This window comes from Ranitomeya imitator, chromosome 1 (assembly GCF_032444005.1).
Source record: "Ranitomeya imitator isolate aRanImi1 chromosome 1, aRanImi1.pri, whole genome shotgun sequence".
Taxonomy (NCBI): Eukaryota; Metazoa; Chordata; class Amphibia; order Anura; family Dendrobatidae; genus Ranitomeya; species Ranitomeya imitator.
Window position 1 is genome coordinate 1,219,884,883 of NC_091282.1, and position 25,878 is coordinate 1,219,910,760.

The 25,878-nt window shown below is 44.3% G+C and overlaps 1 protein-coding gene across 1 annotated transcript in view; it reads left to right on the forward strand.

Annotated features, from left to right (window-relative positions):
* Nucleotides 1–25,420, forward strand: part of LOC138657338 (vomeronasal type-2 receptor 1-like) — a 134,989-nt gene extending 109,569 nt beyond the window's left edge. Inside the window, exon 3 of the mRNA XM_069745075.1 lies at nt 25,096–25,420. Within this exon, the coding sequence (XP_069601176.1) occupies nt 25,096–25,200 (105 nt within the window). The 3' untranslated portion in view covers nt 25,201–25,420. The remainder of the gene's footprint in view (nt 1–25,095) is intronic.
* The last annotated feature ends 458 nt before the right edge of the window (nt 25,421–25,878 follow it).

Here is a 25,878-nt window from a genome sequence, read left to right on the forward strand (position 1 = left end):
GGGGGTACCTAACGCTCCCTAGACCCCTCGACACAGCCTAAGAATTAACTACCCCTAAAGACAGAAACAGGAAACCTATTTTGCCTCAGAGAAAATCCCCAAAGGATAGACAGCCCCCCACAAATATTGACCGTGAGAGTTAGAGGGAAATAACATACGCCGACATGAAATCAGGATTTAGCATAGGAGGCCATACTAGCTAAAAAGAAAGGATAGAACAGAGTACTATGCGGTCAGTATAAAAACACTAGAAAATATCCACCACAGAAAATACAAAACACCACATCTGACTAAAGACATGGAGGGTATATCTGCATCTCCAGAGACACAGCTAGGCTGCAAAAAATCCTTCACAACAAAGCTGGACAAGACAAAACATGAAAAATGCACAGAACTATAAGGTCCACAGCAGGTGGACAGCAAAAACAAAGCCAGGACTTATCTTTGAAGAAAAGCACAGCAAACAGGAGAGACCAGAAGGGAAGTGAATCCTCCAAAAACAATGGACAACTGGCACTGACTAAAGGAACAAGCAAGGCTATATAGCCCAGCCCAAATTGCAAAAAATAGATACACCTGATAAATGCTGCGATCCAACTACCACAGCACTACCACTCATAACCACCGGAGGGAGCCCAAGAGCAGAATTCACAACAGTACCCCCCCTTGAGGAGGGGTCACCGAACCCTCACCAGAGCCCCCAGGCCGATCAGGAAGAGCCAAATGAAAGGCACGAACCAAATCGTCAGCATGAACATCGGAGGCAATGACCCAAGAATTATCTTCCTGGCCATAACCCTTCCATTTGACCAGATACTGAAGCTTCCGCCTCGAAAAACGAGAATCCAAAATCTTCTCGACACATACTCCAACTCCCCATCAATCAACACCGGGGCCGGAGGATCAACAGAGGGAACAACGGGCACCACATACTTCCGCAACAAAGATCTATGGAACACATTATGGATGGAAAAAGAGGCTGGAAGGGCCAAACGAAAAGACACTGGATTGATAATCTCAGAAATCCTATAAGGACCAATAAACCGAGGCTTGAATTTAGGGGAAGAAACCTTCATAGGAACATGACTGGAAGACAACCAGACCAAATCCCCAACCCGAAGCCGGGAACCAACACACCGACGACGGTTAGCAAAACGCTGAGCCTCCTCCTGAGACAACACCAAATTGTCCACCACATGAGCCCAAATCCGCTGCAGCCTGTCAACCACAGAATCCACACCAGGACAATCAGAAGGCTCAACCTGCGCAGAAGAAAAACGAGGATGAAAACCAAAATTACAAAAAAAAGGCGAAACCAAGGTAGCAGAACTAGCCCGATTATTAAGGGCAAACTCAGCCAATGGCAAGAAAGCCACCCAATCATCCTGATCAGCAGACACAAAGCATCTCAAATAAGTTTCCAAAGTCTGATTAGTTTGCTCGGTCTGGCCATTTGTCTGAGGATGAAATGCGGAAGAAAAAGACAAATCAATGCCCAGCCTAGCACAAAAGGCCCGCCAAAACCTAGAAACAAACTGGGAACCTCTATCGGACACAATATTCTCCGGAATGCCATGCAAACGAACCACATGCTGAAAAAACAATGGAACCAAATCTGAAGAGGAAGGCAATTTAGGCAAAGGTACCAAATGAACCATCTGAGAAAACTGGTCACAAACCACCCAGATAACCGACATCCTCTGGGAATCCGGAAGATCTGAAAAAAAATCCATAGAAATATGCGTCCAAGGTCTCTCAGGGACCGGCAAAGGCAGAAGTAACCCACAAGCGCGGGAACAGCAAGGCTTAGCCCGCGCGCAAATCCCACAGGACTGCACAAAAGAACGCACATCCCGCGACAAAGAAGGCCACCTAAAGGACCTACCAACCAAATCTCTGGTACCAAAAATCCCAGGATGGCCAGCCAACACAGAACAATGAACCTCAGAAATCACTTTACTAGTCCATCTATCAGGAACAAACAGTTTCCCCACTGGACAGAGGTCAGGTTTATCAGCCTGAAATTCCTGAAGAATCCGTCGTAAATCAGGGGAGATGGCAGAAAGAACCACCCCTTCCTTCAGAATGCCGACCGGCTCAAGAACCCCAGGGGAATCAGGAAAAAAACTCCTAGAGAGGGCATCCGCCTTAACATTCTTAGTACCAGGAATGTACGAGACCACAAAATCAAAACGGGAGAAAAACTGGGACCACCGAGCCTGTCTAGGATTCAGCCATTTGGCAGAGTTGAGGTAAATCAAATTCTTATGATCGGTAAGGACCACAATACGGTGCTTGGCCCCCTCAAGCCAATGTCGCCACTCCTCAAATGCCCACTTCATAGCCAACAACTCCCGATTGCCGACATCATAATTGCGTTCCGCAGGCAAAAACTTCCGAGAAAAGAAGGCACACGGTTTCATCAAGGAACCATCAGAATTCCTCTGAGACAAAACGGCCCCTGCCCCAATCTCAGATGCGTCAACCTCAACCTGAAATGGAAGAGAAACATCCGGCTGACGCAACACAGGGGCAGAAGTAAATCGGCATTTAAGCTTCTGAAAGGCAGAAATAGCCGCAGAGGACCAATTCGTCACATCAGCGCCTTTCTTCGTCAAATCGGTCAGAGGTTTAACCACACTGGAGAAGTTGGCAATGAAACAACGATAAAAATTAGCAAAGCCCAAGAATTTCTGAAGGCTCTTCACAGATGTGGGCTGAATCCAATCATGAATGGCCTGAACCTTAACCGGATCCATTTCTATAGATGCGGGAGAAAAAATGAAGCCCAAAAAAGAAACCTTCTGCACTCCAAAGAGGCACTTTGACCCCTTCACAAATAAAGCATTATTACGGAGGATCTGAAATACCATCCTGACCTGTTTCACATGAGACTCCCAATCATCGGAAAAAATCAAAATATCATCCAAATATACAACCATGAATTTATCAAGATAACTCCGAAAGATATCATGCATGAAGGATTGGAACACAGATGGGGCATTAGAGAGTCCGAATGGCATCACAAGGTATTCAAAATGGCCTTCGGGCGTATTAAATGCAGTTTTCCATTCGTCACCCTGCTTAATACGAATAAGATTATATGCCCCTCGAAGGTCAATCTTAGTAAACCAGCTAGCCCCCTTAATCCTAGCAAACAAATCAGTAAGCAAAGGCAGAGGGTATTGAAATTTGACCATGATCTTATTCAAGAGGCGATAATCAATACAGGGTCTCAAGGAGCCATCCTTGTTGGCAACAAAAAAAAACCTGCTCCCAATGGTGAAGAAGATGGCCGAATATGCCCCTTCTCCAAAGACTCCTTAACCCCTTTACCCCCAAGGGTGGTTTGCACGTTATGGACCGGGCCAATTTTTACAATTCTGACCACTGTCCCTTTATGAGGTTATAACTCTGGAACGCTTCAACGGATCCCGGTGATTCTGACATTATTTTCTCGTGACATATTGTACTTCATGATAGTGGTAAAATTTCTTTGCTATTACCTGCGTTTATTTGTGAAAAAAACGGAAACATGGCGAAAATTTTGAAAATTTCGCAATTTTCCAACTTTGAATTTTTATGCAATTAAATCACAGAGATATGTCACACAAAATACTTAATAAGTAACATTTCCCACATGTCTACTTTACATCAGCACAAATTTGGAACCAAATTTTTTTTTTGTTAGGGAGTTATAAGGGTTAAAAGTTGACCAGCAATTTCTCATTTTTACAACACCATTTTATTTTAGGGACCACATCTCATTTGAAGTAATTTTGAGGGGTCTATATGATAGAAAATACCCAAGTGTGACACCATTCTAAAAGCTGCACCCCTCAAGGTTCTCAAAACCACATTCAAGAAGTTTATTAATCCTTCAGGTGTTTCACAGGAATTTTTGGAATGTTTAAATAAAAATTAACATTTAACTTTTTTTCACAAAAAATGTACTTCAGCTCCAATTTGTTTTATTTTGCCAAGAGTTACAGGAGAAAATGGACCCCAACCCTTGTTGTACAATTTGTCCTGAGTACGCCGATACCCCATAAGTGGAGGTAAACCACAGTTTGGGCGCATGGCAGAGCTCGGAAGGGAAGGAGCGCCATTTGACTTTTTCAATGCAAAATTGACTGGAATTGAGATGGGACGCCATGTTGCGTTTGGAGAGCCACTGATGTGCCTAAACATTGAAACCCCCCACAAGTGACACCATTTTGGAAAGTAGACCCCCTAAGGAACTTATCTAGAGGTGTGGTGAGCACTTTGACCCACCAAGTGCTTCACAGAAGTTTATAATGCAGAACCGTAAAAATTAAAAAAAAAAAATTTTTCACAAAAATGATCTTTTTGCCCCCAATTTTTTATTTTCCCAATGGTAAGAGAAGAAATTGGAACCAAAAAGTTGTTGTACAATTTGTCCTGAGTACGCTGATACCCCATATGTGGGGGTAAACCACTGTTTGGGCGCATGGGAGACCTCGGAAGGGAAGGAGCGCCGTTTGACCTTTCAATGCAAAATTCACAGGAATTAAGATGAGACACCATGTTGCGTTTGGAGAGCCACTGATGTGCCTAAATATTGAAACCCCCCACAAGTGACACCATTTTGGAAAGTAGACCCCCTAAGGAACTTATCTAGATGTGTGGTGAGCACTTTGACCCACCAAGAGCTTCACAGAAGTTTATAATGCAGAGCCGTAAAAATAAAACAAAAAGTTTTTCCCACAAATATTATTTTTTAGCCCCCAGTTTTGTATTTTCCCGAGGGTAAAAGGAGAAATTGGACCCCAAAATTTGTTGTGCAATTTGTCCTGAGTGCGCTGATACCCCATATGTGGGGGGGAACCACCGTTTGGGCGCATGGGAAGGCTCGGAAGGAGCGCCATTTGAAATACAGACTTAGATGGAATGGTCTGCAGGCGTCACATTGCGTTGCAGAGCCCCTAATGTACCTAAACAGTAGAAACCCCCCACAAGTGACCCCATATTGGAAACTAGACCCCCCAAGGAACTTATCTAGATGTGTTGTGAGAACTTTGAGCCCCCAAGTGTTTCACTACAGTTTATAACGCAGAGCCGTGAAAATGAAAAAATCCTTTTTTTCCCACAAAACTTATTTTTTAGCCCCCAGTTTTGTATTTTCCCAAGGGTAACAGGAGAAATTGCACCCCAAAAGTTGTTGTCCAATTTGTCCTGAGTACGCTGATACCCCATATGTTGGGGTAATCTCCTGTTTGGGCACACGGGAGAGCTCGGAAGGGAAGGAGCACTGTTTTACTTTTTCAACGCAGAATTGGCTGGAATTGAGATCGGATGCCATGTCGCGTTTGGAGAGCCCCTGATGTGTCTAAACAGTGGAAACCCCCCAATTATAACTGAAACCCTAATCCAAACACACCCCTAACCCTAATTCCAACGGTAACCCTAACCACACCTCTAACCCAGACACACCCATAACCCTAATCCCAACCCTATTCCCAACCGCAAATGTAATCCAAACCATAACCCTAACTTTAGCCCCAACCCTAACTGTAGCCTTAACCCTAACTGTAGCCTTTACCCTAACTGTAGCCTTAACCCTAGCCCTAACCCTAGCCCTAACCATAACCCTAGCCCTAACCCTAGCCCTAACCCTAGCCCTAACCCTAGCCCTAACCCTAACCCTAGCCCTAACCCTAGCCCTAACCCTAGCCCTAACCCTAACCCTAGCCCTAACCCTAACCCTAGCCCTAACCCTAACCCTAGCCCTAACCCTAACCCTAGCCCTAGCCCTAACCCTAATGGGAAAATGGAAATAAATACATTTTTAAAATTTTTTTTTATTTTTCCCTAACTAAGGGGGTAATGAAGGGGGGTTTGATTTACTTTTATAGCGGGTTTTTTAGCGGATTTTTATGATTGGCAACCGTCACTCACTGAAAGACGCTTTTTATTGCAAAAAATATTTTTTGCGTTACCACATTTTGAGAGCTATAATTTTTCCATATTTGAGTCCACAGAGTCATGTGAGGTCTTGTTTTTTGCGGGACGAGTTGACGTTTTTATTGGTAACACTTTCGGGCACGTGACATTTTTTGATCGCTTTTTATTCCGATTTTTGTGAGGCAGAATTAGCAAAAACCAGCTATTCATGAAATTCTTTTGGGGGAGGCGTTTATACCGTTCCGCGTTTGGTAAAATTGATAAAGCAGTTTTATTCTTTGGGTCAGTACGATTACAGCGACATCTCATTTATATCATTTTTTTTATGTTTTGGTGCTTTTATACGATAAAAACTATTTTATAGAAAAAATAATTATTTTTGCATCGCTTTATTCTCAGGACTATAACTTTTTTATTTTTTTGCTGATGTTGCTGTATGGTAGCTCGTTTTTTGCGGGATAAGATGACGCTTTCAGCGGTACCATGGTTATTTATATCTGTCTTTTGATCGCGTGTTATTCCACTTTTTGTTCGGCGGTATGATAATAAAGCGTTGTTTTTTGCCTCGTTTTTTTTTTTTTTCTTACGGTGTTTACTGAAGGGGTTAACTAGTGGACCAGTTTTATAGGTCGGGTCGTTACGGACGCGGCGATACTAAATATGTGTACTTTTATTGTTTTTTTTATTATTTAGATAAAGAAATGTATTTATGGGAATAATATTTTTTTTTTCATTATTTAGGATTAATTTTTTTTTTTTTTTTTTTTACACACTTGCAAAAATTTTTTTTTACTTTGTCCCAGGGGGGGACAATACAGATCGGTGATCTGCCAGTTTGCACAGCACTCTGACAGATCACCGATCTGTCAAACAGCGCTGCAGCGTTACCAAGTGTCTGCTCTGAGCAGGCACTTGTTAAGCCACCTCCCTCCCTGCAGGACCCGGATCCGCGGCCATCTTGGATCCGGGACTTGCTGCAGGGAGGAGGTAAGAGACCCCCGGAGCAACGCGATCACATTGCGTTGCTGCGGGGGTCTCAGGGAAGCACGCAGGGAGCCCCCTCCCTGCGCGATGCTTCCCTGCACCGCCCGCACATCGCGATCATGTTTGATCGCGGTGTGCCGGGGGTTAATGTGCCGGGGCGGTCCGTGACCGCTCCTGGCACGTAGTGCCGGATGTCAGCTGCAATAAGCAGCTGACACCCGGCCGCGATCGGCCGCGCTCCCCCCGCAAGCGCGGCCGATCGCCTATGACGTACTATTCCGTCCTTGGGAAGTAAAGCCCACCCCACATGGACGGAATAGTACGTCTAATGGCATAAAGGGGTTAATATAGCTCCGCATGGCGGCATGTTCTGGCACCGACAGGCTGAAAAGTCGGCCCTTAGGGAACTTACAACCTGGAATCAAGTCAATAGCACAATCACAGTCCCTATGCGGTGGAAGGGAACACATGCGCATGGTCAGCTGTGTCCAAAACTGAGGTTTATTTTTAGCGAATGGTGTAGCATCAATGCCCCTTAGAGGAATAGGGTTCGGCAAAGGCTGCAAGGGGAAACCACAACGTCTGGCAAATTCTAAGTCCATTAAGTTCAGAGCGGCGCCTGAATCCACAAATGCCATGACAGAAAATGATGATAATGAGCAGATCAAGGTCACAGATAACAGAAATTTAGGTTGTACAGTACTGATGGTAACAGAACTAGCGATTCTCTTTGTACGCTTAAGGCAATCAGAAATAATATGAGCAGAATCGCCGCAGTAAAAACACAACCTATTCTGACGCCTGAATGTTTGACGTTCAGCTCTAGACAAAATCCTATCACACTGCATAGGCTCAGGGCTCCGCTCAGAGGACAACGCCATAGTGTGCACAACTCTGCACTCGCGCAAGCGCCGATCAATCTGAATGGCCAGAGACATAGAATCACTCAGACCAGCAGGCGTGGGAAACCCCACCATAACATCTTTAACGGATTCAGAAAGACCCTTTCTGAAAATTGCCGCCAAGGCATCCTCATTCCATTTAGTCAGTACAGACCATTTTCTAAATTTCTGGCAATACGATTCTGCCGCTTCTTGACCTTGACACAGGTCCAGCAAGATTTTCTCAGCTTGATCCACAGAATTAGGCTCATCATACAATAACCCCAATGCTTGAAAGAAAGAATCAACATTAAGCAAAGCAGGATTGCCAGTTTCCAGGGAAAATGCCCAAGCCTGTGGGTCACCACGCAGCAGGGATATGATGATTTTAACCTGCTGAATGGGATCACCAGAAGAACGGGGTCTCAATGCAAAAAACAGTTTACAGTTATTTTTGAAACTCAAAAATTTGGATCTGTCACCAAAGAATAAATCAGGAGTGGGAATCCTAGGTTCTAAGGCAGGAGTCTGAACAATATAATCTGAAATACCCTGTACCCTAGCAGCAAGCTGATCCACACGAGAAACTAACTCCTGAACACTCATGTTATTACTAGGTTCCGCAGCCACCCAGAGATTAAGAGGGAGGAACAGACCAAACAGGCTAAGGAAAAAAAAATGGCTCAAAACCTTTCCTCCCTTCTTTTGAGATGCCATTAACTCATTGTTGGCCAGTTGTACTGTTATGATCTGGTGGCCTTGGAGCAGCATGAGACATACTCTGGAGAAGGTGGCACCTGTACTGACCGCAAACCCTGAACTTAGCAGCGCAACTAGAAGCAGCCGTGGGGGGTACCTAACACTCCCTAGACCCCCAGACACAGCCTAAGAATTAACTACCCCTAAAGACAGAAACAGGAAACCTATCTTGCCTCAGAGAAAATCCCCAAAGGATAGACAGCCCCCCACAAATATTGACTGTGAGAGGAGAGGGAAATAACATACGCAGACATGAAATCAGGATTTAGCATAGGAGGCCATACTAGCTAAAAAGAAAGGATAGAACAGAGTACTATGAGGTCAGTATAAAAACACTAGAAAATATCCACACAGAAAATACAAAACACCACATCTGACTAAAGAAATGGAGGGTATATCTGCATCTCCAGAGACACAGCTAGGCTGCAAAAAATCCTTCACAACAAAGCTGGACAAGACAAAACATGAAAAATGCACAGAACTATAAGGTTCACAGCAGGTGGACAGCAAAAACAAAGCCAGGACTTATCTTTGAAGAAATGCACAGCGAACAGGAGAGACCAGAAGGGATGTGAATCCTCCAAAAACAATGGACAACTGGCACTGACTAAAGGAACAAGCAAGGCTATATAGCCCAGCCCAAATTGCAAAAAATAGATACACCTGATAAATGCTGCGATCCAACTACCGCAGCACTACCACTCATAACCACCGGAGGGAGCCCAAGAGCAGAATTCACAGCAGTAGACCACTAATGGTAGAAAATTGTAGAACCCTGATACCTCATGCAGCAGCTGAAACTGGATTTTTGCTCAGCTACACTCAGGAGTCACAAATATCAGGTTAGTAGACCAAGAATGTTATAAAAATTTAAGTATAGTAACATAAGTAGTTGACTGAAAGTAAGTGCAGGCCTGCCGGTCTGGGAATCCTACTGCTACAGGCAGCACACATGAAGGAAACACAACATGGAGTACAAACATTTCCCAAAATTAGGGGCAGACACCAGGAAAAGTGGCATTAATGTCACAGAGTAGAAATATTATAATGGTGCAGCGGCAGTCAGCCATGGGCCATGCATGAGACAGGTTCGGGGCCAGCATCTACAGCTTTGAAATTAAGTTGAAGTTAAGTGGTGGATGAGGGACCAATGTAGGCCTGCTGTGCTGGGAGCCCTGCCAAATTCAGACAAAACACATGAAGTACACCCAACTAGGAGTATAAACATTTCCAAAAATTAGAGGCAGACTCTAGGAAAAGTGACCCACAGCTTGGCGAACGTCCCGAACATGTTCAATGAACATACCTAACCCCATAGAATTCAATGGGAGGCAAAATCAAATGTATATGCAAAACCCTAAGGGTGGACAAAAAGTTTCTCAAACAGCCCAAATTAAGGGCAGACATTAGAGATGAATGAAAGTGTTCAGAAAACGTTCGCCAATTTCAAATTTAGCACAAATGGAGCACAAACATTTTGTAAAAATATGAGCATAAAATTATTAGAGACTGAACTGTGGCCTGCTTCCTGGAGCACGGTGTTGGAACAAACAGCTTAGATTCTCAAATGTGGATTGCTGGTTCAAGCACAACATTATCGGCACAAAAGACCTCACAACGAGTAAAAACAATTGATATGCTAGACGATCGATTTTACTGCCACACAGTATCCAACGTTTCTGAACTATCTGACTAACGAGTAGGAGCAGCAGGAGCGGCCTCTCTGCACTGTACACCGACAAAAGAGCACCAAAACAACATGTCCACTCTTTATACGGAGAGGGACATGTGACTTCAGCAGCCAATGACACAAGCCCTTGTGTCTGGACGTTGTGGTTTCTGCACCCTAATTGGCTGCTGGAATCTCCACACATTAAATTAAGAAAGAAAAAAAAAATTAATAGGAATAGCAATCTGCTGCTCTTCTCACCTCTCCCTGCACCCTCACCTCATCAAACACGTCCCCCTGCTCATCATACAGCATCACTATCCTACCAAAGTCCTAACAAAAGAATTAGTGGGAAAGCGAACATGTAATGAACTATGCCAAAATTTTGCCAATTTTTAGTAAAAATGGTAGGGTGTCCGAACATGAATCTCAATGTTCTATAGTATGTTCGTGCTGTATTTTAGATTGGTGAACTTTTTTGAACAAATTTGCTCATTTCTGACCCTAACTACCACCAACATGCTCAGGCATATGTCAGCAAAACACCTGACTATGAGAGCCGAACGCCTTGGTACACAATAAGTTTCCGAGGGTGACACCACTGCCTCTTCCCCTGTGCTAAGTGCTTGCCAATCCCTTGTTCACAATGCAGTCATGGACGCCTCATGCCCTGTATCTGTTGTTGCCCATTATCAAGCACAATCAGCAACCATATCAACTTTCTTGGTCAAGCAAAGCATTCAACTGCCCCTACTCCAGGCAAGAAAATACCCAGCCACTCGCTCACAGGTCCAAACACTAAATAGCCACATTGCCAGATTGCTTCACCTGGAAATGTTGATAGTTAGGCTTGTGGACACTGAGGCTTTCCGCAAACTCATGGCAGTGGCTGTCCCTTGGCACTCAGGAGGAAACCGCTACTATTTTTTCCGCTGTGCCATATCCACCTTACACCAGCACGTGTCCTATAACATCACCCTTGCCCTGACCAACGTAGTTACAGGAAAGGTTCACGTAACAACCGACACATGGGCAAGTACTTGTGGCCAGGGATGTTACAGTTGCCTGACAGCACACTGAGTAAATCTAGTTGAGGCTGGAACTTTTTCAGACCCTGGGACGGCACACGTGCTACCAATGCGAGTATTGAGGGCTACAGTTCCTCCAACTACTTGAGGGTTGGTTTCCTCCAACTACAACACCAGTCCTTGCACTCCCTCCTCCTCATCATCCTCCATCTCTTAATTGTCATCTGTGAGCATGTTGTCCATGTCAGTTGCAAGCTGGAAGCACTGTAACACTGCCTCAGGCGACAACAGGCTCTGCTGAAGCTAATTCCGTTGGGTAACAAACAGCACACTGCCACAGAGTTGTGGAAATGTTAACTAGACCAGACTTATCTCTAGCTTTCGCCACTGAATCTACAAACAAGCATCGTCATATGTGATGATGGCAGTAACCTGATGGCGGCTGTTAAGCTTGGCAAGTTCGCACATGTTCAATGTCACATGCTCAAGTTTGTGAATCAGCTTTTCTGAAAACCTACCCTGATTTGCATGCGCTTCTTGTAAAGGTACTCCACATCTGTGCCTATTTCTGCAGTTTAGCTGAAGCTGCCTTCGATCTGGCAGTGTTGCAGCAACGCTTGCAAATGCCAGCTTACAGAATGGTATGCGACTTAACCATGTGGTGGAACTACACAATGTATATGTTGACAAGGTTTTGTGAGCAGCAGAGAGAAGTAGTTGAATATCAGCTCCAACTTGCCCATTATTAATAACTAGATTGTGGCCCAATTCTAACTCATCGGGTATTCTAGAATATGCATGCCCCCGTAGTATATGGACAATGATGATTCCAGAATTCGCGGCAGACTGTGCCCGTCGCTGATTGGTCGAGGCAACCTTTATGACATCATCATCACCATGCTGTGCCCGTCGCTGATTGGTCGAGGCCTGGCGGCCTAGACCAATCAGAGATGCGGGATTTCCAGGACAGACAGACAGACGGACAGTTTTTCCGTTTTTACCAATCAGCGACGGGCACAGCATGGCGACGATGATGTCATAAAGGTTGCTTCGACCAATCAGCGACGGGCACAGTCTGCCGCGAATTCACCTCGACCAATCAGCGACGGGCACAGTATCGACGTAGGTGTCATAATGGTTGCCATGGCGACGATGATGGCATAAAGGTTGCCTCGACCAATCAGCGACGGGCACAGTCTGCCGTGAATTCTGGAATCATCATTGTCCATATACTACGGGGACATGCATATTCTAGAATACCCGATGCGTTAGAATCGGGCCACAGTCTAGTAGATAATAATCATCCATGGATCTATTCTATGAGGTTCTAGAACACTTTGAGGAATCAACCCAAATGGTCAGTGGCATAATTGCCATCATAATCATTTATACCATCCCGCTTCTGCACCGAAGTGTGCTTGAGTTTGCTTCTGCGGACACAGGCTTGGAGGTGATTTTCCAGGGCATCCAAAAGGTCTTGTGTGAATGGTATTAGGAGATAGAAAGTCATCCTTCTGGTGATGACAATGAAGTCTTGCCTGTTGGGAGTCCGGTACACATGGCTGATTTTATGCCCCGTTGCCTTTCCTGCGACCCGCACATTATACCAATTTTGGTGAATACTGATTACTGATTGTTGACCCATGCTACAAGGAGAACGTTCCATCTCTCCTTCCTGTGATGATAAGGGCTAGTTAAATGGTGCAAAAACCAGAAGGCCCTGGTTGAATAATTAGTACAAAAATGTTCATCTGACAACGCTGGCGGCAGAAGTCACAGATCCTCGAGCAACCAAGAAGGAGAGATGAGGGTGACACCAACCAGGTCCAACAGTCAGAGGAACACTATCAAAGGTCTTGGACAGTTTAATTAGACCCTACTGGCGTGCGGGCCCTGATACCCCGGATAGTCTGACAAAGAAGGAAACGTTTTTGAAGGAGTAACTAGCTGACTGTACCACCATTCTCCATGATTCCTCTGTGTGGTGCAAGTATTAGGTTTCCGAGCTGGACACGTGACATGAACTGTCCCTCTACGCCTTGGAGATGCTGGGCTGCCCTGCCTCTAGCTTTCTGTCAGAGAGGGGGTTTTTAGTGCTGGTGAGGGCTAAGGCCTCTTTCACACTTCCATCTTTTCAGATCCATTGTAATGCCTCATTTTGGGAAAAAAACAGATCCTGCAAATGAGCCCACAGGATCCGTTTTTTTCCCATTGACTTGTATTAGCGACCGATCACAAACGGCTGGCCACACGTCTTCACACGTTTTTCTTCCTCCCCTTGTCTCCACCCACAAGAACCCTTAATTTGTGTGTTCCTCACATATATTTTCAAGCAGGGTGGAATTTGAGGATAATTTTATTTTTTTATATCTAAATTTATGGTTTGTTTGTTTCAATATGGGCCCTAAATGAACAATGAACTTAATGAAGAGAAATATTTAGACTTGTATTGATCACATTATCAGCATTATTGAATGATGGGACTGGTCGGAGGTTGTGCTGTTGGCTAAATTCCCTTAAACCAGAATTGTTGGAAAGAAAACATTTGCTATGTACACATATGTATTTGTTTGTTTTTCTTAGATTCCTGTAGGTTTGTGTTCTGAAGCTTGTTCTCCAAGAACTCGACAATCTCCAAAACTAAACTTTCACATATGCTGCCATGATTGTATACCTTGCCCAGAAGGACATATATCCAATATATCTGGTAAATATCTCATCCTCCTGCATATAACAAATATATAAAATTTGAGATAATTGGAATGCTTGAAATGCAAATTCATCAACTTCTTCAAATTCTCCACCTCCCCCCCCCCCCCAATATTGCACGGCTATAAATCTTGCCTGTAAAATATGTCTATAACAATCGGAACTCTTGAAGTGTTGAATTCCTTATAAGTATATCGGCTTTTTAATGCAGACGCAGCATTATTAATGTCCACGTGAACACAACCTATCTGGCTTTGGGAAAGCGGGAGATGATAACTGGTGGTGATCAACAGATGGTAAATAGAATCCAATATTAGACCATTTCTGCAGTAAAGTGTGCAAAACATCATAACATGCACATTCTGTGAGGTAGACGGTTCTGGTTCAATTTCTGGATGGTGGAGATTTTTCTTTTGTCTTTAAGAAAAAAATGAGACTTACCCGCAGGACTGTGAAGTCGGAGTTGGTGTCCATTTTGGTAGAGTCGGAGTTGGTATATAATAGACCAACCCCTATTATTATTATTATTATTTATTTATATAGCACCATTAATTCCATGGTGCTGTACATGAGAAAGTTATAGATATCGTTTACAGTAAACAAATTTACAGTGACAGACTGGTACAGAGGGGAGAGGACCCTGTCCTTGCGGACTTACATTCTATGGGATAGTGGGGAGGAAACAGAAAGTAGGGGTGAGGCGGCGGCTCTGGCGATGGCGAGGCGGCGTTTCTGGCGATGGCGAGGCGGCAGAATGGTTACTGCAGGCTGTAGGCTTTCCTGAAGAGATGGATTTCCAGGTTCCATCTGAAGGATCCGAGGGTGGTGGATAATCGGACGTGCTGAGGAGTGGAATTCCAGAGGATGGGGGATATTCGGGAGAAATCTTGGAGGCGGTTGTGTGAGGAACGAATAAGTGTGGAGGAGAGTAGGAGGTCTTGGGAGGATCGGAGATTACGTGAGGGAAGATATTGGGAGATTAGTTCAGAGATATAGGGAGGGGACAGGTTGTGGATGGCTTTGTAGATCAGTGTTAGTAGAGTGAACTGGATTCGTTGGGGAATTGGGAGCCAGTGGAGGGATTTGCAGAGGGGAGAAGCAGGGGAGTAGCGAGGAGAGAGGTGGATTAGCCGGGCAGCAGAGTTGAGGACAGACTGGAGCGGTTCAAGAGAGTTAGCGGGGAGGCCACAGAGGAGGGTGTTGCAGTAATCGAGGCGGGAGATGATGAGGGCATGCACAAGAGTTTTAGTAGATTGAGGGCTGAGGAAGGGACGGATTCTGGCAATATTTTTGAGTTGGAGGTGGCAGGAGGTGGCAAGAGTTTGGACGTGCGGTTTGAAGGACAGGGCAGAGTCGAGAGTTACCCCGAGGCAGCGGATTTCAGGTGCGGGAGAGAGCGTGATGCCTTTTACCATAATAGATAGATCAGGTATGGGGGATACGTGAGATGGGGAAAAGATGATGAGTTCGGTTTTGTCTACATTGAGTTTTAGGAAGCGAGAGGTGAAGAAGGAGGATATGGCTGATAGACACTCCGGGATTCTGGACAGCAGAGAGGTGACATCTGGGCCAGAGAGGTAGATCTGAGTGTTGTCCGCATACAGGTGGTACTGGAAGCCGTGGGATTTTATGAGTTGTCCTAGGCCAAGGGTATAGATGGAAAAAGGAGTGGCCCTAGGACAGAGCCCTGAGGGACTCCAACAGAGAGAGGGCGGGATGAGGAGGTGGTGTGGGAGTGGGAAACGCTAAATGTGCAGTCGGAAAGGTATGAGGCAATCCAGGACAGGGCAAGGCCTTTGATGCCAAGGGAAGAAAGAATCTGTAGCAGTAGGCAGTGATCGACTGTGTCGAAAGCAGAGGACAGGTCAAAAGGAGGAGGATGGAGAACTGTCTGTTAGCATTGGCTGTGAGTAAGTCATTAGTAATTTTTGTCAGGGCAGTTTCAGTGGAGTGGTTGGGGCGGAAGCCAGATTGGAGGTTGTCAAGGAGAGAGTTAGATGAGAGGTGGGAGGAAATTTGATCATGGACATGCTGCTCAAGGAGTTTTGAAGCAAACGGTAGCAGTGATATGGGGCGATAGCTGGGTGTATCAGTTGGGTCAAGGTTAGCTTTTTTGAGGATGGGTGTGATGGTGGAATGTTTGTAGGCAGAGGTTAAGGTGCCAGAAGATAGTGATAGGTTGAAGAGATGGGTTAGGGCTGGAATGAGCGTGTTAGTGAGGTTGGGGAGCAGGTGGGAGGGGATGGGGTCAAGTGCACAGGTGGTGAGGTGCGATTTGGAAAGGAGGTGAGTAAGCTCTCCTTCAGTGATGTTGGAGAGGGAAGTTATTGGGGAAGGGCAGAGGTCTGGTATATGGAGTGGTTGGGGTGATGGAACTGTAAAGGTTTGCCTTGCTTGGTCAATCTTGTTTTTGAAGTAGGTGGCAAAGTCCTCAGAAGAGATGAGGAGAGTTGGAGGTGGCAGGGGTGGGTGGAGGAGGGAGGCAAAATGTGCTGAATAGTTGTTTTGGGTTGTAGGATAGTGAAGATACAAAGTTAGTGAAATAGGTCTGTTTAGCGGAGGTGAGGGCTAATTTGAAGTCAAATGTAGCTTGTTTGAAAGCGGTAAAGTCGTCTGGCAGGCGTGTTTTCTTCCAACGCCACTCTGCAACCCCAAAGTTTTTTTGTGAGATTGTTATGCCAAGGTTGCCTATTGGTTTGTCGCACTGTGCCATGCATGAGAGGGGCGACTGAGTCTATGGCTGATGTGAGGGTGGAGTTATAGAAAGCGGTGGTGCTGTCCGTGTCGTGGAGGGAGGATATGGAGGGCAGGGGTAGGAGAGAGTCTGAGAGTCTGTGAATGTCTAGATGTGCGAGGTTTCTGCGAGGATGTGGTAATGGCTGGACATGGGGGCAGGTGAGGAGGACAAGGATGAGAAGATGAGTAGATGGTGGTCAGATAGGGGGAAAGGAGAGGTTGTGAGATTAGATATGGAACAGAGGCGGGTGAAGATGAGGTCTAGTGTATGTCCGTCTGTGTGGGTGGCTGTGGAGGACCACTGAGTGAGTCCAAAGGATGAAGTAAGGGCCAGTAGCTTGGAGGCTGCTGGCTGGCGGGTGTCAGTAGGGATATTAAAGTCACCCATAATGATGGTGGGGATGTCGGCAGAGAGAAAGTGAAGGAGCCAGGTGGAGAAATGGTCAATGAAGGCAGTGGCTGAGCCCGGTGGTCGGTATATGACAGCCATTTGGAGATTGGAGGGAGAGTAGATACGGACAGAGTGAACCTTGAAAGAAGGGAGGATAAGGGAGGGTGGGGGTTGGATAGGGTTGAAGGAACAGTTTTTAGAAAGAAGGATACCCACTCCTCCACCATGTTTGTTGCCAGAGCGAGGAGTGTGGGTAAATTGGAGGCCACCATAGCTCAGCGCTGCAGGCGAGGCCGTGTCAGGGGGCGTCAGCCAGGTCTCAGTGAGGGCCAGGAAGGAAAGGTTTCGGGAATTAAAGAGATCGTGGATCACGTGGAGCTTATTGCATATAGAGCGGGCATTCCAAAGTGCCCCAGAGAGAGGAAGCAGGGGGGTGGAGGTCAGTGGCACAGATTTTAAGTGTGAGGGGTTGCGATAGTTTCTCATAGTGTGAGAAGGATAGGGGTGAGGATTAGTGATGAATGAGGTGGGGGGGGGGGGCAGGATTGGGGGATGTGTCGCCAGCAGTGCGAATAAGCAGAGAAAGAAGTAGGTGGGTGAAGGAGAGTAATTGGCTTATATTATATTTTGGTGATAGAGGTCTGCGGTAGGGAGCAGGTCTGCAGATGGAGCGAGGTGGGGGGTAAGAGAGAGGGGGAGATAGTTATGTGGTTTGAGGGTACAAGGGTATGGGGTTAGTGGAGGAGTGATGATTAGTGGAGAAAAAACAGTGGGGGAAATGTGAGCATGGTTAAAGAGCAGGGGAGAAAACGAAAGGCAAGTAAACTTAGAAGACAGTGTTTAGTCTTACCGTCTGGCCGATTTCTGGACTATTTCTGGTATATTTCAGATGATGCACTTAAAATATGTCACTTGAAATTATGTCACATCTGACTGAAGTCAGATCTGACCCGCTCCATGCAACTTATACCATTCAAATGACCAAGCAATGAGGCCAGGTGAGAGAGGGAGGGGAGGAAGGAGGTGGAGAACAGTTCCAAGCAGGAGACAATTAGCAGATTGCAGTTAATACAACATTTGTCTACCAAAAATGAAGACAGAGGCAGGATAAGATCAAAGGATAAGATGGGACTAGGTGTGAGGAGCACAGACATGTCAATATGCAGTCAGAAAATATTCAGAATGATACATGAATTCAAGTCAGCGAAAAAGAAGCAAAGTACCACTTAGAACAGAGGGGGAGAAGTACATGGGATTCAGTGGCTATTCCAGAGTAGAAGATCAGACGTACCAGCAGTTAGGAAAGAGGGAGAGACGTACATGGGACTTAAAATACCCCTAAAATATATACCGTAATAAATTGGGTACAGTAGTTCAAGGCAGTATGTGCTGAATAATTTTTCAAAAAAATTGAGAAAGGTAGGTATGAAATGTCCTACAAATGTCTGTTCTATTCCACATCTAAGGATCTAGACTTGTAGCTGAGATGAATCTGTTCTACAACTTATGTACATGCTCAGCAGTGAACTGCCTCTACAGAAAAGCTGAAAAAGAGGTACTGGGAAGGAATGCCTGCAATCATCTCCAGAAATGCTAGCACGAAAAGGAAAATAGGATTAAGGCAAGTACTTCTTAAGGTACCTTCACACTGAGCGACTTTGTAACGATAACGATAGCGATCCGTGACGTTGCAGCGTCCTCGCTAGCGATATCGTTGTGTTTGACACGCAGCAGCAATCTGGATCCTGCTGTGACATCGTTGGTCGGGGCTAGAAGGCCAGAACTTTATTTTGTCGCTGGATCTCCCGCAGACATCGCTGAATTGGCGTGTATGACGCCGATCCAGCGATGTCTTCACTGGTAACCAGGGTAAACAGCGGGTTACTGAGCGCAGGGACGCGCTTAGTAACCCGATATTTACCCTGGTTACCAGTGTAAATGTAAAAAAAAAAAACACTACATACTTACATTCCGGTGTCTGTCGTGTCCCCGGCGTTCTACTTCCCTGCACTGTGTCAGCGCCAGCTGGCCGTAAAGCAGAGCACAGCGGTGACGTCACCGCTCTGCTTTACACAGTGCAGGCGCTTACACAGTGCAGGGAAGCTGACGGCGGGGGACGCGACAGACACCGAAATGTAAGTATGTAGTGTTTGTTTTTTTTTACATTTACACTGGTAACCAGGGTGAACATCGGGTTACTAAGCACGGCCCTGCGCTCAGTAACCCGATGTTTACACTGGTTACCAGGGGACTTCGGCGACCACACAGCGACACTGCAGCGATCGGCATCGTTGTCTAGATCGCTGCAGCGTCGCTAAATGTGACGGTACCTTTAAAGCATATGTAAACTTACAACACACTGTGTATAAATCTAAAGTCCAATGTACAGTGGGGGAAATAAGTATTTGATCCCTTGCTGATTTTGTAAGTTTGCCCACTGACAAAGACATGAACAGTCTGTAATTTTAAGGTTAATTTTAACATTGAGGGATAGACTATCAAAAATAAAATCCAGAAAATCACATTGTATAAATTATACAAATTTATTTGCATTTTGCAGTGAGAAATAAGTATTTGATCCCTCTGGCAAAGAAGACTTAATGCTTGGTGGCAAAACTCTTGTTGGCAAGCCCAGCAGTCAGACATTTCTTGTAGCTGGTGATGAGGTTTGCGCACATGTCAGGAGGAATTTTGCTCCACTCCTCTTTGCAGATCATCTCTAAGATTTTGAGGCTGTCGTTTGGCAACTCGGAGCTTCATCTCCTTCCATAAGTGTTCTATGGGACTAAGGTCTGTAGACTGGCTAGGCCACCCCATGACCTTCTCTTTGAACCACTCCTTTGTTGCCTTAGCTGTATGTTTTGGGTCATTGTCTTGCTGGAATACCCAGCCACGACCCATTTTTAATGTCCTGGCGGAGGGAAGGAGGTTGGAACTCAGGAATTAACGGTACATGGCTCCATCCATTCTCCCATTGATGCGTAAAGTAGTCCTATGCCCTTAGCAGAGAAACAACCCAAAAACATAATGTTTCCACCGTCATGCTTGACAGTGGGGATGGTGTTCTTTGGGTCATAGGCAGCATTTCTCTTCCTCCAAACACGGCGAGTTGAGTTAATGCAAATGACCTCAATTTTTGTCTCCTCTGACCACAGCACCTTCTCCCAAACACTCACAGAATCATCCAGATGTTCATTGATAAACTTCAGAGGGGCTGCACATGTGCCTTCTTGAGCAGGGGGACCTTGCGGCCACTGCAGGATTCCAGCTTTGTGCAGGTCTAGGATCTTGTCCCTGACAAGAAATGTGAAAGCATGCCCTGTGGGTAAAGTTTTTAATAAGATTCTTTGGGGGTACTTTGGACTATGCTTCTGTGGGTGACATTTTTAAGATGATTCTATGGGGGTTCTGTAGCCCATCCTCTTTGGGGAAATTTCTAATAAGACTCTGTTGGAGTACTCTGGGCCATCCTCTATGGTTTAACATTTTTGGCAGCTTCTTTGGGAGCACTGTGTCCCATGATCTGTAGATGAAATATTTAGCAGCTTCTGTGGGATAAATGTGGAACCGTGCTCCGTGTGTGAAATTTGTAACTGGACTGCAAGTAGCAAGCCTCATCCTCTGCGAGGACTCTGCTACAATTATTATGTTATTCATTCACTTCCTATTTTACCATGATTGATATGATGATAGAATCCTACTAAGTCATTTCCCTATCTACATTTATTTCCATGGCAACTGTCCAGATCTTACCCCTCCTGTAGCCCCCTATTTTACAGCACTGAAGTTCAGGTCCCCATTCACTTATATAATAACAATAATAATAATAATAATAATAAAACTTCAGGTCAACCCTCTTTTTTCCATTGAAAATAAAACAATTACAACAACAACAAATATGCTTACTTGGTGTTGCTGCATTTAGAAATGTCATATATATATATATATATATATATATATATATATATATATATATATATATAAAAATAAAAAATAAATTAATCTACGGTAATTGAAAATCGGCATAACGAGAAAAAAAAGTAATTTTTTTTCAAGCCTCAACATTGCAATAAAATGCAATAAGAGGCAATTAATATGGCATGTGAAGTACTGGGAAATGGGAAAAAATCCAATTGCTGTGAAATTCACATGTAAAGCGCTATGGAATAAATGGCGCTATAATAATAAATAATAATAAATAATAATAATAATAAATTGCAAACAAAGTGCAATTCTACCATAGTTTTTTTTTTTTTTACATTATCCATTATATGGCCCATGTCATTCACCAGGTCAGTACGAGTGCGGTGCCGATACTAAACTAATGTGTAGGTTTTTTTTATTCAAGTGGTGAAAAAAGATTTTTTTCTTCAGTTGCCATATTCCGAAATCTTTAACATTCGAGCCCGCCTCTATGTCAGGAGACCCGCACATGATGTTCAAGTTCCTCATTTATCAGCAAGGAGTTTTTCGCTTTCTATTGCATTTTTTTCTCTTTGTGGGTTTTTTCCTCATGGGCTTTATTGATTAGATATTCTTATAGATCTGACTTTTCTGGATGCAGCTATTCCAAATACATAAACGGAAGTGATTCTGATTTTTATATTTAAAACAAACATTCTAGTTCAGTTGTGGGACTTGTAGCTGCCTTATATCCACCTTCCATCTACACCTTTCCGATCCCCCCGCTCCTCACCGTCGCCCATTCAGTCCTCGCAGCACCTTCTGATTGCCGCCGCTCTCCAGAAATCTCTAAGGTTCTCAGGGGCCGGAGAGACGAGCGGTAACGTGAATATAAGGATTTTTTGATATCTTATTATTCATGGAGGATTAAATAGTTTGAACCTATGAGCCTGGGCTTTGTGGTTGGTTTGTCTGTTCGCTGAGCCGCAGCAGATACACCTTTTCTCTCTGTGTTTCATGTCTCCTCACCTTGCTTCAGTCTTTTTAGGTTAACAAGTGGTTTCAATTATTAATTTGTCTTCCCAATCAGCTTCTATGTGCGGCTTTATATACTTTATATTTCTCATCTGCCAAATTAGTTCTTATGTTTCGCACTGACGAGGGCCAACAGCCTGAAACACCGTGTCTGTCAATTGAGATACTGATTTGGCTTTTATCCTAAGTCATATTGCACGACTCGTTAAAGGGTTGATTGTGACTTGTAGGATCGCTACTTCCAACAGGTGGCGCTATAGAGTTTAAGTCCTCTTTTTCTCTGAAGAGGCAATTTGCATATAAAACTGCTCGTATTTCCTGCTAGTGATACTGTCATGCCGTAAGCGGCGTTAAAGGGGCAGGATGGCGTACTGGGACCCGCACCTGTCCCTACCACTTTAATGGGGCCCTGGCTTTCCTCGGGGGTACCCATGAGGCCCGAGCCGCCAGCGTATCCCTGTGCAGGCCCTATCAGTGGCCCCCTCTCCCCCTCTTCCCCCAAAGGAGGTGGACTGCACCAGTGTAATAATAACAAATAACAAATAACAGGGTATGCAGACAAGGTAACCAAAAGTCTCAAACTCACCAAATGCTCACACAACCACAGAGGAAACACAGAGAAGGGAAGAGCAGGAATAAACTAGGAAGGAAAACAGGTTAAACATGCAACCAAAACCGCAGACACCAATCTCTGTAAATAAACCTCCAACACCAACACTACGCTCCTTCAACCTCCAAGCCAGGCAGTAGAACTGATCATTGACAATAGCTGAAGTCAGGACTGGGTCTATATAGAGGATCAGATCACAAAATCCACTTCAGCTGAAAGAGACTCTCAGCAACTTAGCAATAAGGTTAACTCCTGCACTGCTGGCACAAAGCAGCTGGGTCAGAATACAGGTGAAGAGCTTCTGTTCACTGTGTGTGAACGAGGCCCAGAGCGCTGTGGTTCTCTGGAACCTCTCTGTAACGGTAGCCCCGTGACAGATAGTCTCATTTGGGTGTCCAGCCATAATGCCATGTTTATGCCAGTCAGTGAAAGATCAGCTGGGGTTTATCTCTCTGCTGATTATGCAGGAATTGGCTGGGTCGGTTGCAGTTTTGTAAGTATTCCACCTACATTCTTCTGTGAATTGTTAAACAAGCACAACGATAATAAGTTATATTAACCCCTTCACGACATGCGCAGTGCATGTACGGCACATGTTGGGTCTTTCCCTTTGATGTGGGCTCCAGCACTGAGCCCACATCTTTCCCGGCACATGTCAGCTGATGAAATCAGCTGACATGTGCCCCTAACAGCCACAGGTGGAATCGTGATCCACCCACAGCTGTTAACCTGTTAAATGCCTCTGTCAATCTCTGACAGCGCCATTTAATGCGATCGTGACTAATCCAGCCCATTCCCGCCCGTGTCACATGACCGCGGGTCACCAATGGGTTGGCATAACAAGAGCAGACCCCTGTGTTTGTCATTGCCAGATTGCTATGAGCGTCGCCCAGCGGCCGGCACATATAGCAGTGAGCATTTCTGCTACTCTATGTAGTACAAGCAATCGGATGATCGCAGCTTCTAGTCTACCATGGAAACTATTGAAGCAAGTGAAAAGTAAAAAAAAGATATTTTTAAAAATATTTTTAAAAAATTAAAAAAAATATAAAAGATTAAATCAACCTCCTTGTGCTCCATTCAAAATAAAACAATTAATAAATATATATATATATATATATATATATATATATATATATATATACATATCTGGTGTCACCACATTTAGAAACGCCCGATCTATCAATATATAAAAAGAATTAATCCCATCGGTAAACGGCGTGGTGAGAAAAAAAGTCAAAATGGCAGAATTAAATTTTTTGGGTCCCCGCAACATTGCCTGAAAATTCAATAACGGGCGATCAAAAGATCATATCTGCACCAAAATGGTATCATTAAAAACGTCATCTCGGCGCACAAAAAATAAGCCCTCACCCGACCCCAGATCACGAAAAATGGAGACGCTGCAGGTCTTGGAAAATGACACAATTTTTTTCACCACTTAAAAAGGAACCTAGACATCTTTGATATCTGCGAACTCATAACGACCTGGAGAATCATAATGGCCGCTCAGTTTTACCATTTGGTGAACATGGTAAAAAAAATACTCCCAAAATGTGGTGGAATTGCTTTTTTTTGCAATTTCAGTTCACTTGGATTTTTTTTTCCTGTTTTCCAGTATACGGTGTCTTTCAAAATTACAATTTGTCTCACAAAAAATAGGCCCTCACATGGTCATATTGATTGAAGCAGAGGAGCAAAAACAAAAACATAAAAATGGAAAATGGCCTCAGTGTGAAGGGGTTACATTTGTATTTAACAACTTTTCTGCAACTCCAATTTCCTACAAAATCCATAGAAACAGATGACTGTGAATTGTGTCTGATCTACTTATCTTTACTAATGAGACTGCAGGCTCCGAATGATGCTGCCAGAGATTCACCGTGGCATTTAAGGGGTTAAAAGAAGTCACCAAAGATCCTTGTAAGCCAACATTACTGGGAATGGGGAGCGCTCAACTCCTGAGACCATATCACACACGGGAGCTCAACATTGGTCATAAGACCAAATCCAATATCAAGAAGAATTTAAAGGAAGAAAAAATATAATTTTTCTAAAGATTCTGGAAATTTAGGATTTTTTAATCAACAAAACATAAAACAATTTAGACTAAATTTATCATGAAATATCTTGTTGATATTAAAGTTCCCGAGATAGAGGGACACATCTGATTTGGAGAAATGGGGACGTGTCCGAGAGTCCAAAATCCTGTAGCTGCATCATCACAAGGTTAATGTAACATAGTGACGACATCACTCGGGTGGGATCTGAATTAAGGGAATTTTGAAAAAGAATTCATGAGATCTTTGTTTTTTGGTTTTTTTTTCCCAGAGAATACCTTTAAGTAAAGGACACATTGAACTGATTTTAGACAATTATGATACTAACATTACACTAAGTTTTGTAAAATTTCAAGCAAAGCCCTGTAATCATAGTAACATGTTCATTTCTTATATTATTTCCAGATAGAGAAAATTGCCACGAGTGTCCTGATGGGACATGGCCGAAAGAAGACAATAGCAACTGTACTCCAAAATCGATGGAGTTTCTGTCATACGAGCAGGATGTAATGGCAGCAGTCTTCTCCTCCATGTCTGGACTTTTTATTATCATAACTGTCCTTGTGTCCGGGATCTTCATCTTCTTCTCGGACACTCCTATAGTAAAAGCCAATAATCGGAACATCAGCTTCATTCTTCTTCTGTCCCTCACGTTGAGTTTATTATGTGTGTTCCTGTTCATTGGTCGCCCCGATGACACAACCTGCATGCTACGACAAATCTCCATTGGAGTCACCTTCACCGTTGCGGTTTCTTCCATCCTGGCCAAGTCCCTCATGGTTTCCATCATAGTAACATAGTAACATAGTTAGTAAGGCCGAAAAAAGACATTTGTCCATCCAGTTCAGCCTATATTCCATTATAATAAATACCCAGATCTACGTCCTTCTACAGAACCTAATAATTGTATGATACAATATTGTTCTGCTCCAGGAAGACATCCAGGCCTCTCTTGAACCCCTCGACTGAGTTCGCCATCACCACCTCCTCAGGCAAGCAATTCCAGATTCTCACTGCCCTAACAGTAAAGAATCCTCTTCTATGTTGGTGGAAAAACCTTCTCTCCTCCAGACGCAAAGAATGCCCCCTTGTGCCCGTCACCTTCCTTGGTATAAACAGATCCTCAGCGAGATATTTGTATTGTCCCCTTATATACTTATACATGGTTATTAGATCGCCCCTCAGTCG